Source organism: Labrus mixtus, chromosome 17 (genome assembly GCF_963584025.1).
Source record: "Labrus mixtus chromosome 17, fLabMix1.1, whole genome shotgun sequence".
Classification (NCBI taxonomy): Eukaryota; Metazoa; Chordata; class Actinopteri; order Labriformes; family Labridae; genus Labrus; species Labrus mixtus.
The window spans coordinates 19,327,676-19,344,178 of record NC_083628.1 but is presented as its reverse complement, the minus strand read 5'-3'; the positions used below and the strand labels follow the sequence as shown (position 1 = coordinate 19,344,178).

At 41.1% G+C, this 16,503-nt stretch overlaps 1 protein-coding gene across 1 annotated transcript; it reads right to left on the bottom strand.

Moving 5' to 3' along the window:
- Positions 1 to 231: 231 nt before the first annotated feature.
- On the bottom strand, positions 232 to 15,869 carry lrsam1 (leucine rich repeat and sterile alpha motif containing 1). The gene is made up of 25 exons (XM_061061007.1): positions 15,690 to 15,869; positions 11,465 to 11,646; positions 11,233 to 11,289; positions 10,850 to 10,894; positions 10,462 to 10,539; positions 9,888 to 9,956; positions 9,702 to 9,786; positions 9,500 to 9,621; positions 9,281 to 9,371; positions 8,943 to 9,052; positions 8,800 to 8,829; positions 8,427 to 8,549; positions 8,172 to 8,311; positions 7,997 to 8,041; positions 6,851 to 6,921; positions 6,300 to 6,399; positions 6,109 to 6,196; positions 5,942 to 6,016; positions 5,294 to 5,374; positions 4,881 to 4,976; positions 4,626 to 4,724; positions 4,413 to 4,544; positions 3,706 to 3,772; positions 3,230 to 3,438; positions 232 to 2,904 (listed from the first exon to the last, which is right to left on the bottom strand). Exons 2-25 carry the CDS (start codon positions 11,534 to 11,536, stop codon positions 2,782 to 2,784), a joined length of 2,208 nt encoding a protein of 735 aa, XP_060916990.1. The 5' UTR covers positions 11,537 to 11,646; positions 15,690 to 15,869; the 3' UTR covers positions 232 to 2,781.
- Between the last annotated feature and the right edge of the window lie 634 nt (positions 15,870 to 16,503).

Here is a 16,503-nt window from a genome sequence, read left to right as displayed (position 1 = left end):
GCCCTTTAATGAGTTAGTGATTAAAACATTGAGTTGGTTGTTTGGGATCCCACCCAGAGTCTCAAGCCCTCTTCAGTAGACACAGTAGAGTAAGAAACCAAAAGTGATCAACATGGGGCTTGTTCTGAAATCCTTACCTACACAAGGTGAAAATATTAAAGACAGCAGGTATCCTACTGTATAAAGTATTCATATATATTGTGTATAAAAGAGACTAAACAACACATACAATATGTTTATATTCGGTTTATTGAAGTACATTTCCAGACGTGTTCTCCCGTGAAGGATCTGTGAATATTTTACAACACAAAGCTTTCACATCAACAAGGTGAGCACATGAAAATGACGTATATGTTCAGATTTATATAGAACAAAATCTCTTAAACGTTACATTAAACACACATATACAAATATGTAAAGATATTTCCTGAAACATGCTGAGATGTTGAAGTTAAGAGCACTTGGTTATAATTGCATTAGTGAGAGCTACACACAGGCGATGTGTTGTTAGTGAATACATGATTTTATGCATCGTATATAGCAGTTCAAAGACGAGTGACATCAGGGGATGTGAGCAGACAAGTGGAAGAAACACTAAAGTGAGGTACAGGCGTGGATCACGACAGGATAACCAGGCGCCTGTGCAGGAGACTCGCAGGAGAACAGGTGCAGCTGGACTGTGTAACAAATGATTGTTGTCGTTTGATTGTAACGTCGTGTGTAGAAATAAGAATATATGCATCACTTCACAAAGTCGGTCCTGCTTTTCTGTCTGATCTTAAATTCAAAGGGGAACCTGTGGCAGAAGTCTAGTTTCAAAAGACCACTACGCTAATTTAGAATTGCACATAAAAAAAGATAGAAAACTAAAGTAATAGAAGCTGAGAAAACCAGACTATCCGACCCTACATTTCCCACAATGCAACGCAACAGTGTGTTCTAACAAAGCAGCAACCCTCATCGAGTGTCCACTAGAGGATGGCTGCAGAACACAGGAAGTCACATACACACCTATTCACTTAAGCCTGTTTTTACAGCAGAGATTAACATGTTTACAGCCTGGTTCAAAAAAACAAACAGGTCTGATTAGCTCATGTCTCGATCGACACACACTGTACGGGGGGGGTGAATGTTTTTTATAACTCATCCATTTTGATTTTATTGACAATACGTGTTATCCACTAGTTAAGCGCTTAGCTGACCTGATTGACAGGCGGGCGGAGTGTAACCGTTTGTGAGGAGGCTCAAAACCCGCCTCAGCTCCAGCTCTCAGCCTGTTGTTAGGTTGACTGAAAGTTAGACTGAGACAGCATTTCCAACATGGAGACCGCCATCGATGGGACTCCAGCGCCTCCTGCAGGAACAGACGGGTGACGTCGCTGAGGCTTCGTACATTAATATCCTACCAGTCAGAAAAACTCTCCTGATACTATCCGGCTTATTATCTCGAATAAAACAGTTCCCTCAAGAATAAAACAGTTCCCTCAAGAATAAAACATAACTTAGTTAAAACTTTTTTTAAATCACAACTTAAAAAATAACTTAAATTAAAACAAAATAAAAATAAGCCTCCCCTAAAATTTTAAATGAAACAAAACAATAAAACAAAAACCTTTCTTCAGAGGCGCAGCCATTAGACTACTATATACATTCATATTTCAGGATAACAAAACTAAATCTGTGTTCTTTGTGTTTCAGATTCTCACTCTGCAAACAAGGGGCCGTAAACTACAGTATGGAATGTAATAAAACATAACCGGTGATGCTAACAGGGGTCAAACAACGCAGAGTGTGTCTCCCTGTTTATTATCTTAACAGTCATTATTATATCATTAGGATTTATTTTGCAGCAGGCACAGAGCGACCTGGATGAGACGAGACAGACGCCTCACCCCTCAGAAAAGGGGAAACAAAGCTGCAGAAGTGATGCAAAGAAAAGTCGCAGCGATATCAAAAAGGAAAAACACTCAACAGATGATGTGTTAGTGAATGAGTATTACAACAGTTTGACCAATACAGAGGTCGTCATCAGGTGTTATAATCCGATATGTTCAGCGTATGTGCCTTCATGAAAACATTTCTACAGAACAAAGAAAGCAGAGAACAATGTTTGGGGTCTTTTAGAAATGATGTGGACATGTACTTTATGCAACAGAGCGCATGTTGAATAAATAGTTTACAATCCTCTCAGCACTGTCTGCAGCACACGAAGCAGAGCGTCACAGCTGAATGTGAAGTGAATCATCATGTTTCATATCCTTTTATAAAGACATTAGTCTGAGAGAGCAGCCGTCAGAAGAATTCTAAGAGTCATGTCGGGGCAAAATAAGCGCTAAATCCACAATCTGACTTTAAATACTCACAGTATTTGTGAATCGGTATTCCCTTCTGAATCAGTATCTCCCCGGTCTGAAATACCCTGTACAGGAGGGACTCTTCTGTAAATGTCTGACGTGTTACTTTGGTTGACAAGAGACGTGTAATATTATTTAAAGGAAGAGATTTCCAGAAAAAGGCACGCAGCGTTTAAGAATCTATAATAAGGCAAAGAACAGTTGGTCTTTAAAAAGTGAGGAGTGTAAAACACTTGGCTCTAAATATATCAAACAAACAGAAACAAAAACAGAGTAACAGCAGTGAAATTAAAACACATTAACTGTCTGGTTAATACAGGGAAGTGGCTCAGCTACAAGCTCGTCTACATGATGGCAGGTTCGCTCACAGCAGCTTGATGACCATGCAAGGATATAGAGAGCTGTGGTCAGACGAGGAGGAGGGGCTTCAGCTCTGATAGAGGCGTATACGCTGAGATATGTTGCTACGACACAGAGGGCAGTTCTGCATGGCGTCGCTGCACACCTGACAGCAGCACACGTGACCGCAGGGCAGGAAGATGACCTGAGACTGAGAGACGGGAGGAGAACACAAGGTCAGTGCTCTTTTTTTGTTTGCTTGCAGTCAGTTATTGGACGGACTTTCAAAGGTTAGGTAGGGTATAAATCTCTTTAGTAATTGTTGAACAAAACTCAGCAGTTAGAGAGTTGAGTGTGGTATCTCTTTGAAGTGTTACAAAATCAGAAGTGATAAAAGTTTAAGTGTGAGGAATTAGTCAGGGTGTAAGTTTGTTCTAAAACAGGGATTCTCAAAGACAAAATCAAAAGAAACTTAAAATCCTTAAAACAACAAAAACACAAAAGACTGAGGGTAATACTTTGAGGGTTTTTCTTACCCCGGTCTCCATGCACACCACACACTCCGAGCTCCCTGGACCCTCCACAGGGCTGGGTGCTGAAGGGGTGACGGGGGTCCCCGGGGTGAGTGGAGGGCTGGGGGTGTGGATGGCTGAGGTGGTGGGAATCGATGGAAGGGGGGAAGGAGGCGGAGCTGAGGGTCTGACCTCTGCCTCCTCCTCCTCCTCTGGTGCAGCCTTACAAGCTCCTGGTAAAGGAGGAGATAATCAACAGACAGCAACAAGAAGACTTTTCAATGACATCACTAATACGTTTAAATGACCAAAACATTGATTTCCCTTTCTTTTTAATCTTAACTCTCTTTCCTGTTTTGTTTCAGCACTTTGTGTTTGTCATGATTGTTGAGGCTGCATAGATCACCTCTTTGCTGTTTTTCTTTACCAGTGAGGGCAGAGATTCTTATCGGGGGTTTGAAAACACTCACATCAGGTTTGTCACAGTATGTAAAATGTACCTTTAGGCTTGTGATCTCGAGCCCATTTCAGGAGAGCTTTCTGGATTCCTACTTCGTTGATGCCGAGCTGAGAACAAAGAGAAACAAACTAAACTGATTATTCTGCACACTTAACATTCTACTTTTTCCTGCATTATTTTCTTTGGCTACTTGGGGGCAGCACACCAATCTGTTTTTAAGCAGATGTGGCTCACATGTAACATAGTTATGATCAAATGTTGAAAAGAGCTGCTTTAGAAACATTTTTCTTTCGGTTGCAAAGTATTGGAAAAGACAGAAAAGACTTTTGTTTCAGAGTAATATTTGTGGAAATGGTTTACAGGAACATAAAAAAATCTAGAGCCATGCGGATATCCAGAGGTCTTTTTTTGCAGACTCATGTCTTAACAGAAAAACGTTTTTTTTGTTTTTTAATTGTTGCTGAAAAATGTCCTATATCAGCTGATGCATGGTCAGGATAATCAGAGAGTTGTTCTCCTCTAAACCAGAGGTGCACTTGATCTCCTACTGATAAATCTCTCATGATATTTTTCTAAAAAGCATTTACTTGATTCAGCTTTAAAAGAGAAGAGTGAGAGGAGTATGAGAGTAAAAGTGAGAGATAAAACAAAGGTTTCCAGGTTAACAGCTGTGTTCATTCAGGCTGGTGTTCAATCTGTTCAAAGTGAAACAGGTCAAATGTTTTAGTGATGATTTAGCAGACAGACCTTCTTGAGGTCCGATGAGTTCATGTGGCGAAGCTCCTCAGTGGTCACTCTGTGGTGAGCGAGGATGGGCAGGTAGTGCTGAACGGACAGTCTGCACAGCAGGTTCACTAACTCCTTCTCCACGCCCGCTTCCTGCAATGAGAAGACAGTTAAGATTCATCACAGGTTGGTTTCCAGATGATTCTGTGCCTCCCTTCTGCTCTGTAACTGTACCTGCATGCGCAGTGAGAGCGGCTTGGCGTCCAGCAGTCTCTGGTACTGAATCATCCAATAGTTCTGCTGGTTGGACTCTGACTTCTGCTCCATCTCCGCCTGAGGAACACAAACGACTTTTATTTAATGACTTATATATTGAGGTTTAAAATAACCACTAACAGATGTTTGATAGCATTAATACAGATGTTTGTAATAAGCTAAATTTAATCAAATATGAAAGATGAATGGAGGTGAAAACAGCGTTTTCCTCACCAGAACCACCCGCAGCTCCTGCTCTCTCTGGTCTCTCTGCTTCAGCAGCTGCTGCAACAAATCACTGAGAGCCGAACGCTGCTCCACCAGAACCTCCTGCACACACACACACATGTACACAAATACACACTTATAGCGTCACTTGAGGTAGGAGCGAAAATACTCACAGATCAATAAAGACTGTTGAGAGCTTAAACATTAAAAAACACAAGCCTGGCTCTGTTCTGCTCCAAAAAGAATAATTAATATCCCTTGTCGTATCTGTTTAATTGTGACTGTTATTTGATCCTTAGTGTGTTCAGTGATTGGTTATTCCCATGGAGTAATGACATGAAATTTGCCAAAACAAAATAAGAGGCAGAAAATAAATCTGGCAATGTGGGAGGGCAAAGTAAGAAGGCGGTGACACGCACCTGCAGGTTCTCAGCGTCCAGATTTCTTCTTTTAATCTCCAGTTTAGTCAGCTGCATTAACTCACTCTCTATGAGTTTGATCTGGGGACAGTGGAGAGGCAAACATGAAGCGAGCAGGGAGTCAGGATGAAAACGTAGATGAAATGATTTTCTGTCCGTGGGAACTGTTTCACCCAACCGCTAACCAAAAGTATAAAACGTATTTAGCAAATGTGAGTGCAGATGAATTAGTTATGGCTGGATGCAGCTGAAAGACACAAAATATCAGAACAAAAAGAACAGACTTTATTCTTAGTCTGTGCAGGTTTTATACTCTTCTTTACCTGCAGAACTTTGTCACTTTTAAGAGCCAGAGAAAAAGCAAAAACCAGACCCCTAAATCATAGACTTTATACAGTGTGCTAAGTTCAACCTTTTTTACAATGACCATCTTAGTTTTTTGTAGCCAGAACTGAACATATTTCTATAAGACAGTATGCATTTCTTCTCCTTGATTTACCAATCCCTGTCCCATAAAAGTAGGAAGAAGAATATGTACTTTGAGTGTTTGTTGAGGTTTTCCAGCTTGTCTCAGACTACCATTAAAAAACCAGAGACCAGTGACAGATCTGACCCTCCCCAGACCCATTTCCAACCCTCCACACAGACCTGGTTGCGGATGTATCCGTGTACAGCGTCTTTCTGCAGCTGCAGAGCCTGGAAGGCAGCTTTCTGCATCTCTTCCTGCAGAGAACAACAAACATGACAGCTCATAGTCCACCATGCTCTCATGATACAGATAACAACCACAGGAAACGAACCCCGGCTTTACGTACCTCCTGTAAGATCTGGGCGATGGCCTTGGATTTGTCCAAAACTTGAAGGGACAGCATCTTGTCAAACTTCCGGTCCAAACTCTCCATACTGTTTCAACACAGAAGAGGAGAAACCAGACGCAGAGTGTAAAACATGTAGCTGACCTGTGTGTGTGTGTGTGTGTGTGTGTGTGTGTGTGTGTGTGTCTAACCTCCTGTAGGCCTCATTCACCAAGCTCTTTCTGCGGAAGTCGCTGGCCTCCTGAAAAAGACTCATAGCACAGCTGTCTGACAGCATCTTCTGCATGGCCGCTAAAAACAGAGAGAGAGAGAGAGAGAAGAGGGGGAGGTTGAAACAAAAAGAAAAGAACTGCAAGGAAACGAGCACAGATCAACCCAATTGTTGAATGAACTGTCTTTACTGTAACAGAGATCAGAACATGAACTCTAGTACTCGGACACTCTAGGACTGTCAGTGTGAGATTCTTGTATGCAAGGCTTGCTTTTGGTCCTCAGGGTGGAGAAAGCTCCCAAAATTAACTGTGTTGAACCTCTGTGGACCTTCAATTTACACAGAAAAGAGCTCTAGATTTCTAGAGTTAAAATGGGAGTTTTGTCCTGACAACATTCAAAGAAATGTAAGTGTTTCCCGGCTTAAGTAAACAAGTCAGAACCTAATCAAGTATAAAGAGTTGTGGCTGGCAGGACAGTTATGGGATTACAGAAAACTGTAAAGGTAAAGCACATGAACAAAGCTACGTACCTGCCACTTCCCTCTTCCTCAGTGAATTGGTCTCCTCCTGAGTGATGGCGGTCAGATGCTCCATACGAATCCTGAGGGAAGAAGAGTCAATAACAGTTTTTATCCGCCCACAGTGACTTCATATCCAGTTATTCAGAGTCTTCAATACCAAGAAACTTTTTTGAGCATCACTGAGTTAGATTCTATCCCTATGGGCAGCTGGACACCTCGCAGAGCAGCCTCTGTCATCATTAATGTGTGAAAGAGGGTGAAAGGGAAAAGTGTTGAACAGCACTCCCAATGCACAGGTGGGTTGGAGAAACTGAAATGATACACTGCACACTGAAAGTGAGTGTACTGTGACTGTATTGTGAGAGAACAACTTATTCAGCTGAAGCTTCCTCAGGTTCACCCAGCTTCATCCTGCATAATAAGTATTGTAAAGTGATTGGAGTGATCAGATGATTAGAAAGAAGCTTAAAAGTCCATTAACTTCTCTGCCGTATCAGGATCATCCAAAAGTTACAAAATTATTGCAAATCCAGGTGAGCATTTTTTTACATTTACTTCTTGTTATTGATCTGCAAGTAATTTAAGTGTCCCAGGAGAACAGAATAAAGATATGAACACTTCAGACTTTATGTTTACCTTTTCAGTTCATGGCTTTAACATGAACTCCTCATTTGCAGTTAACACAAAGAAAAGCTGAGGGTGATGGTTTAAGTTATTATTTGTACGATTTGGAAACATTTTTGAATTTGAACTGAAGATGGAACTGGAAAAGTAAAGTTGCAGGCCCTCCTTTTACAGCCTTTCAACAGGATTTACCTGATTTCTATTTCTATTCTAGTGTTTTTGTGGCTGGTTACATGTTTATATGTTTGTGTTCTGTTTGCTTGTTTTAATGTGCTTCTATTCTCCACAACATTTGGAATGATGGTAACATCATGTCCTTGTGAGAATAAATCAAGGTTTGAATTGAATATGTGTCCCACGACCGAGGAGAAAAGATGTCTCTATATCGTCCTTTCCCTGAAAAGTACTTTGTGCATCTGACATAGACATTGTTCTATAAATAAGATCTGAAGTGGGAGATGATTGGATGAGTGCTGCTCTGTGTGGCTGTAATAGATCTGGATGTTATGTATCAGTAGTCAGTGCACTCACCGATCCTCCTCCATGGCCTGAAGAAACTCTGCACTCTTTTTCTGCCTGCAGAGATCAAAGTAGTAACACTCTTTGTCAGAGAGTTGTATGTGTAGACGATGTGCTCATTAAGCGCTGATCGAGTGACACAAAAGATACCAACAAAAACAAACAGTCCAATGATAATATAACCCACCTGTTTTTGTCCATCAGCATGTTGCTGATGCGGCCGCTGATGTTGTCTTCAGCGTATCGGACTCTCTCCAGCACCAGCAGCCTCTCGGCCTCCTGAGCCCTCTGCTGCTGAGAGACGCCCAGCTCCACACGCTCCTGCTCCTACACGGCACACAGAGCACACACACACACACACACACACACACACACACACATCAATACAGGACAAAGAATGGATACAAATCCTGTGTATCCAGCAGGTGAAAGTTTTGCGTACCTGTCGCACTGAGTTGAGCATGTTTTCCTTGCGTGATGTGTTCATGAGAAGAAGCTGTGTGTGCTCCTTCTGCTTCTCCTCCAGGTGACGCTCGAAGGCAATTTTCACCTGTTTCTTCTCCTCCTGAAAGACAAAGAGAAAAGTCACCATTATTATCTTCACACTGTCAACTTCTCAGCTTTGCTTCAGGCCTTTAAATGACTCCAACTCTCTTCAGGGCTTCACATCTTATCTGCAGTTTCAAACACTACCACTAGTAGAACAACAGGCGGTCTAGTGTCTAATCATTTTGGTTTGGGTCTTCAGAATTCATTCCAACATCCAACATGAGACTGACTGAATCTAACAGCCTTGTCTTTCTGACGTCACTCACCTTTCTCTTCTCGTAGTCACTGAATTTGTTCTGCAACAGAGAGTGTGAAGAGAGTTAATTAATTTTCTGTTTTCACAAACAGTCATCAGAGTTAAAGCAGCAATCAGGTCAGTGTGGTGATGTGAGTGTCAGTGTGACTGTACCTGCCAGGCCTCCTCCAGACCATCCACACAGTCAGAGTTCTGTTTGCCACAGTCACTCTCCAGGACAGGGAGGAGGTACTGGGACGGGGGGCAGTACTCTTCTCCCAGCTCTGAAAACCATCATCAACCATTAAGTCACACACTGTTGTCTTTTAAAGTCTGATGTAAGGACACATGAACACCCTTCAACGTAGAAAGTGCTCAGGATAACAACAGATAAGTGGCAGTTACATATGAGCAGGGGTGAAAGTAGTTGGAAATGATTGCTTGTGTGTGTGTGTGTGTGTGTTGTTGTTGTTGTTGTTGTAAGCCTTTAGCAGCATAAATTAAACCCTCACCGTCGCAGAGAAAGCGTTGGATACTCTCTGTTCCTTCTGAGCACACAGATGCAGGTGGATATGACATCATGGCAGCATCCAGGGTAAAGCTCTGTGAAAACACACACACACACACACACACACACACACACACACACACACACACACACAGAGAATGTAAGCTCATATCAGATTTCCTAGCCTCGTTTTATTCCTGTACGTCTGGCTCCAGAGACACACCTCCAGCGTTCTGATGTAAGCGACAGCTTTGGGCAGCTGGGTGATGTTGTTGTCGCTCAGGTCCAGAGTCCTCAGGCTGCTCAGAGAACCAACTAAAGCTGGCAGCTCACTGAGACTGTTACCTGCACAGATAAACACATAACTTATGTTTATTGTCTTGTTCAGGTTATGGAAAGTAAGCAGGAAGCAGGGAACAGCGTACCTTTTAGATTTAGAGTCTGCAGAAGCCGCAGGTCAGCAATAGAGTCTGGCAGAGTCTTTATACGGTTCTTCTCCACATTTAGGATCTGACAGGACAGAAAAATAAAAACAGACAAAAATTGATTATTTCAGTTTCATTCACACACGATTTCCTTTGTACCAGGAGTCAGGGTTAATATGGTGTTACCTGCAGTGACGCCAGCTTCCCGATGTTATCTGGCAGTGAAGTGATTTTGTTGTCATGCAGGTCTAAAACCTTTTAAAGCAGAAACATTCAGTCAGACATTCAAGTTTCTAAGAGATATTAGATCAGGGTTTTTTGTCCATTTAGGCAAACACTGTAAATTCTACATCTCCAGGTGCGATGCTTGCTGAGAGTTTGACATGAAACGAAAGGTTCAGAAGAAAACAATCAGACTAACACATGATCAGTCTGAATTAAAAAACAGTTAAAGCTTTTAGGCTCGAGGCTCAAATGTTTTACAAAATACTGTGAGGCCACCATCCCTCCAAAATAACCAAATTCAACTCGAGCCAGAAGTGGGTTCTATCACAAACTCAACTCGGCTTGCATGAGGAATACAGTACACGTCCAAAAGAGAGGAATATCGATTTTTCTCAAGTGAGTTGAAGTAAAATATTGGATACACAAAGTTGAAACCTGTTCTGTGTCTATATATTGCGCTTTCGGAGCTCAAACTGAGTCCAACATGTGTTGTCGATCTTCATAAATAACTAAATTGTTATCCATTTTTTATTACCTTTAAAGTGGACAGATTGCTGATGTCACATCCTTTGGGCACTAATGACCTCAGCTCGTTGTTATGAAGGATCAGGACCTGAAGGAGAGCAACAGAGGAGATGTGATAAGTGACCACACACACACACACACACACACACACACACACACACACACACACACACAGACACACAGACCCACAGACACACAAGCACACACATTAAAGATGAAGGGTAGTTGTTTTTGTACAGTAAGATAAATAGAATAAGAAAATCTGTAAACTTTCACTTTTCAACATGAGAGAAATCAGACTACTTCTCTAGACAATAATAGCTGCCATATATTCAAATACACATCATAAAGAAATCCCTCTGTTCTTCATGGCCATCATAACCATATTTTATTCTTACCTTCTTCTGCAGCACTTTGCAAATGGAAAAGATACTCGAGGGAACCTGCAGAAGAACAGATCATACATTATATTACCTGAAGTGCTAACATGGATCATATAAAGAAAGACATTAAAAGAGGAAAAAGCTGCAGGTCTATACTAAATCTATAGTAAAGAGTTTGCCGTTCTTTTGTCTTTCATGAATTGAAATCCCAGTGTGTCAAAGATCATTTGTCCACTGAGTTTTGCAGGAGAAACATGGATTTTAAGCAAAGTGTCTGCACAATAAGAAAGAAGGAAGCATCTAAAAATCACAATGAGAGCTTCAAACCAGAAACATAGGGAGTTAAATGATTAGACTCTCTGTTTATCAGTGAGGCCTGCTGACAGGAACATACTCACCTCTGAGAGCTCACACGCTGAGATGTCCAGGATGTCATCAGCACCAGCTTCCTTCGACTAGAGTACAAAGAAAAGTCTTTGTTATGTTAGCAGAGAGAATACTTCCACGGGCGAGGGATAATGATATTTAAAAACTGTCTTGTTATTCCAAAAACATGGCCCTGTGTTGTCTCAGTGATGTCATACAGGTCGTTGACCCAGCAGCATGGTGACATAAACACGCTCTTCTTACCCGGCACAGCTGATACTCCAGCCTCTTCTGGGAGTCCTCGCTGGGCTTCCTCTTTCTGAAGAACAGAGGCATGGTGAATCCCCCTGCTGTCTCTCTGCCTGCTGTGTGTCCCTCCTCTGCCCCCCTCTTTAACTCGATCTTCTCCAGCGGGCTGATGGACAACAACAACTGCACACTGGAAACTAAGAAAGAAGAAAAGGAGGTTAAAATGGAGAAATAATGCACATTTAGGGCAGAATTGGTTTATCAATTTTACAAGCTAGGAACAAAAAGATATCATGTTTAGAAAATTCAGAAAAAACACGTTCAGAAAATGAACAGCAGCATTAGGATTCAGTGCGAGTCCTGTTTCTGCTCCACTGTTTACTAACTAGTCTCTACCTTTGTGTGTTTGTCTGCTATTTTGATGCTGGTTGATTGTTGACATGTTAGATGATTAAAAGCCTCATCTGGATGCTACAGGCTAAAACATCTCTGAAGAGCTGTGGGAAGATGTACAGTCTGGTTTTACGCTGGAATCAAGAATTGATCCTACCAGTGGCACCTTTTTTATTACAACATGCATGGTCCTTTGAGACATTTCTAATATAGAAATATCTATTCCTGCAGTTTGTTGTACAAAAAAAACAATGATTTAACTCAGAAACAGTTGGTTGTACACATTCAACCTTCAGCGAGGTGGTCTGGCACTACTACCACCTCACGTCCCGGACACCCACCATCGGACTGTGTCGTCCCCAGAACCACTGCCGTCCTCATTCATGCACGGCCTTCTCCGACCTCCACCACCTCTCACGTCACACTAACACTCAGCGTGGAAAGCCCAAATTAAACTGTAAGTTTGGAAGTGTGGACAACAGGAACGCAAGGAATACAAAGGAGAAATCCTTCCTGCATCTTATCCCGTTTTTCTTACTTTAACCTGCTAAAGCGTTTTAAGATAACACTTGTTGTGAATTGGCTCTATACAAATAAGATTTATTGACTGAAATAGAATGAACTCGTATTGATGTTTGTCAGGTTACATAAAGTGTGTCACCGTGGTGGAGAGACATTTTGCCTGAAGTAAACAAAAACTCTACTACCTTCATAAAAACTAACATGATCTCTAGCAGACGGCCTCTTTAATGCTGCAAATGCCATATACTGTAATGACTGAGTACTTAAGGAGCATTTAGGGCACAATACTAACTAAACTGATCATGAGACAAGACAGCAGAGTTTTGACAGGCTTTCCTCTTTCCACCACATTGTGTAGGTTTCTTCATTGAAGTAGAGTCTGCATATGAACGTGACATGAAAAAGCAGAAGCAGACCTCCATTAGAGCTCCCAGGAAAGAGATTGATTTTGTGCCAGCTCTGCATAAACTCATTACAGAAAGGTTTCTATTTCTCTGTTGTGTCTCAGTCGACAAGAGGGAGAAATATTTGTCTTACTTTGATTTAAAGCCAGAGCCCGTTTCTAAACAACCCAAGCATCGTGTTTGTTTAAAACAGTTTCCATGTTTCATCACATAGGTCAGAAAAAAAAATCATACAGAGATACTGATTTTTGTGAGCACACATCGGTCGATGGTGTTGGTCTGCTAATATCTGGGTCAGGCTCTGGCAGAAGTTCAGTCAATGTGGGGATTTTAAGACCAGTCAATGTTTTATTTTTCATATTTCTTCTTTGTTTGACACCTCAGTGAGCATGTTTTCTGTTGAGCTCTTTGTAAAACGTGTAACTTATGTAAACGTTACGTACTACTTGTATTTGGTCTCTTGTCATTAATCTCTTGTGTTTTTTTCTGATGTGCTATAAAAATAAAGTAACAAGTAAAGCCTACTTCATGCAGACGTTATTATCTCTTAAGATGCTTTCCTCCGAAAACTTAATCAAAGACAATAAAAAGAAGACCTATTATGCACAAAAGGGGACATAACTGAAGAAAGACACGACCCTAAACTCAAAATAACAAAACAGAGGAGCTTTTCAAAGAAGGTAAAAACACGGTCTGAAAGTCAGTATTATCCTTACGAGCATATTTGGCACATCGTTTACATTTTTACCTGCTCAGTAGGGCTTAAAAGTTTTATTTATTCTTCACTTTTTAATTTTCATATATTTCTTGGTTTTCAAAGTGTTCAGAATGGTTAAGTGCAATAAAGATATTTGATGCAAATCAATGAGTAATCGTGTTTAATAATCATGATCTCTCAATATCAAACAAAATATTCATTATGATTTTTTTTTTGTTTCCATAATCAAGCAGCCCTTATGTGTGTGCGCATGTGTCTGTGTCTTCCTCAAAATATTTAAGCTGAGTGTGTCTATCATCACTTTACCAAGATCTGCCTTTATCTGGTCTTATTTTTTTTATCAAAGTGTAAATTATAAGAACTGGATTTTGGTTATAAGTACCTCAAATCTGACCCACTTAAACCACCATCTTTTGGTCAATGGTAACTACACTGCCTGGCCCAAAAAAAAGTCACCACCAAAAAAAAAGGTCACACACTCTAATATTTTGTTAGATCGCCTTTAGCTTTGATTACGGCACGCGTTCACTGTGGCATTGTTTCGAGAAGCTTCTGCAATGTCACAAGATTTATTTCCGTTTTTTTATTGCATTCATTTTTCACAAAGATCTTGTATTACTGATGGGAGAGTCCAGGCCAATCCATGTGTGAAAATGATGTCTCATGCTCCCTGAACCACTTTTTCACAATTTGAGCCCGATGAATCCTGGCATTGTCATCTTGGAATATGCCCGTGCCATCAGGGAAGAAAAAAATCCATTGATGGAATAACCTGGTCATTCAGTATATTCAGGTAGTCAGCAGGCACATAATGTTGTTGAACCTAGACCTGACCAACTGCAGCAACCCCAGATCATAGCACTGCCCCCACAGGCTTGTACAGTAGGCACTAGGCATGATGGGTGCATCACTTCATCTGCCCCTCTTCTTACCCTGATCACTCTGGAACAGGGGAAATCTTCCTTCCAGTTTTTAATAATGCGTGGGACAGTTCTTAACCCAATTTTAGTAGTTTCTGCAATCTCCTTAGATGTTTTCTCTGCTTGATGCATGCCAGTGATTTGACCCTTCTCAAACAGACTTAACATTTTTTCCACGACCACAGGATGGGTCTTTCAACATAGTAGTTTAAGAAATGAGAAGCTACTCATAGCATCAGTTGGGGTTAAATAACTTGTTGCCAGCTGAAAGACAATCGCCCATGCAGTAATTATCCAATGGGAGGCTCTTACCTATTTGCTTAGTTAAATCCAGGTGGCGACTTGTTTTTTGGCCAGGCAGTGTAGAATAGAGCTTGTATAGCGCTTTTCTAGTCTTCTACTCAAAGTGCTTTTACACCGCAGGTCCATAGGCTGCAGGTCCCAGTCATTCACACACTGATGGCAGAGGCTGTTATGTAAAGGGTCCATCAGTGTAAACTAATCCATTCGTACACATTCATATAAGCAGCGGAAGCAACTTGGGGTTAAGTGTCTTTTCCAAGGACACAACAGAAATGTGGCTCGAACCCGCGACCTTCCAGTTGAGAGATGACCGACCGTACCACTGAGCCACAGCCGCCCCTTTTGTAGCCTACTGTATCTCCTCATTTATAACTCTATAAGTTATTCTCTCCGTTTTTGTTGTTTCCTGTTTCATTTGTTCCCATGACTGTACAGATGTGCTGAAGGATTTTAACAACACCTGTATTATTATTTTACATCATGGCTGCTGTTTATTCTGTAAAGGTCATGTTTCTTGTGTTAGCAATTCATTCATCTTTGATCTGAATTTTGTAGCCAGAAGTCTTCAGTCTTTTTCCCCAGACTTGACTGAAGCACTTTATTTATTCTCATCTTATAGATGTTTGAATGTTTGTTATCATGATGAGTGTCAGCCTCAGGGGTCCTGTCGGGAGAATGTGGGCGGGGTTTGACCGTAAATCACTTCACTAATGTTACATAGTCTACATAGCTATCATTAAAACTGGATAGTTACACAATATACTTTAAAACAACCGCTCCAAGCTACACATTAATAACAGAGATGTGAACATTAGCTATGTTAACATTAGCTAACCTCACATTAAAAAGGCTTAAATGTCGCTTGGCTTTACAACTTAACAGCAAAACAGAAGCTAACATGTAACCTCAAGCATAGGACGTCTCGTCATAACGTCATAACAACACAGCAGAGTTAACATTATTTAATATTTAATACTCACAGGCTGCTTGTTGGTGTTTTCACTCCTCTCGTCACGGAATAAATTAAAGGTCACTTCCTCGGTTTGCTAACGTTGAACATTAACGTCCGTTATGACGTCAAAGGCAGGAAGAAAAGGTCAAGTAGGTTTATATTTTACGTTACCTTTCTATTAAGATGATGAAAATACAGCGACATATCAATTATGAGTGAAATCCAGCTGATTCATCTCCTCCTGCTAAACGAAATCATAACAGATCCAGTAACAGCTCGTCTTCTTCTTCACGTTCTGCGCGGATTACAACAAAACGAACATCGCCCCCTACAGGCAGAAGTGTGAGCTGCACGACCGGAATATGTCCGTCTGGTTTGAGTGCATACTGTAAAAAGAAGTCCAGAGTGTTTTAAAACAAGGAAACGTTATAAATTGATGCTACAGATAAAACAAGATTCTGATATTTACAGCGGTGGAAGACGTTTTCAGATCTTTTGGTTATTTATGACAGGTAAACATTTAGTGGCAATGTTTCTGTACTAGATCATCATCGCAACACATTGATGGACATATTACTCCCATGCACCTGCTCATGAAAAAAGATGTGTGAAGGATTTTCTATTTTGAGTTATAAAGAAAAAGGAAAAAAAGGACCAGTGTGCGCACATCCAAGCAAATTGCATACAGGTTCAGGACAAAGAAAGGTCGGCACACTGTTCAGCTCCCAATGAGCAACTTTAAGAAGGGCAACGTGGGATCTAAACTTTGCCCTTCATGAAGTTGCTCATTGGGATCTGAAAAGTGTGCAGACCTTTCTCTTTTTTTTGTATTTTGAGTTATT

What these genes read in the sequence shown, in the direction of transcription:
- lrsam1 (XM_061061007.1), bottom strand. Translation starts at nt 11,536, where the DNA reads ATGCCTCTGTTCTTCAGAAAGAGGAAGCCCAGCGAGGACTCCCAGAAG. An exon ending in CCAACGCTTTCTCTGCGACG is followed by an intron (nt 9,053 to 9,280) that starts GTGAGGGTTTAA and finishes GATGGTTTTCAG; the next exon opens with AGCTGGGAGAAGAGTACTGC. An exon ending in ATGCTGATGGACAAAAACAG is followed by an intron (nt 8,042 to 8,171) that starts GTGGGTTATATT and finishes TGATCTCTGCAG; the next exon opens with GCAGAAAAAGAGTGCAGAGT.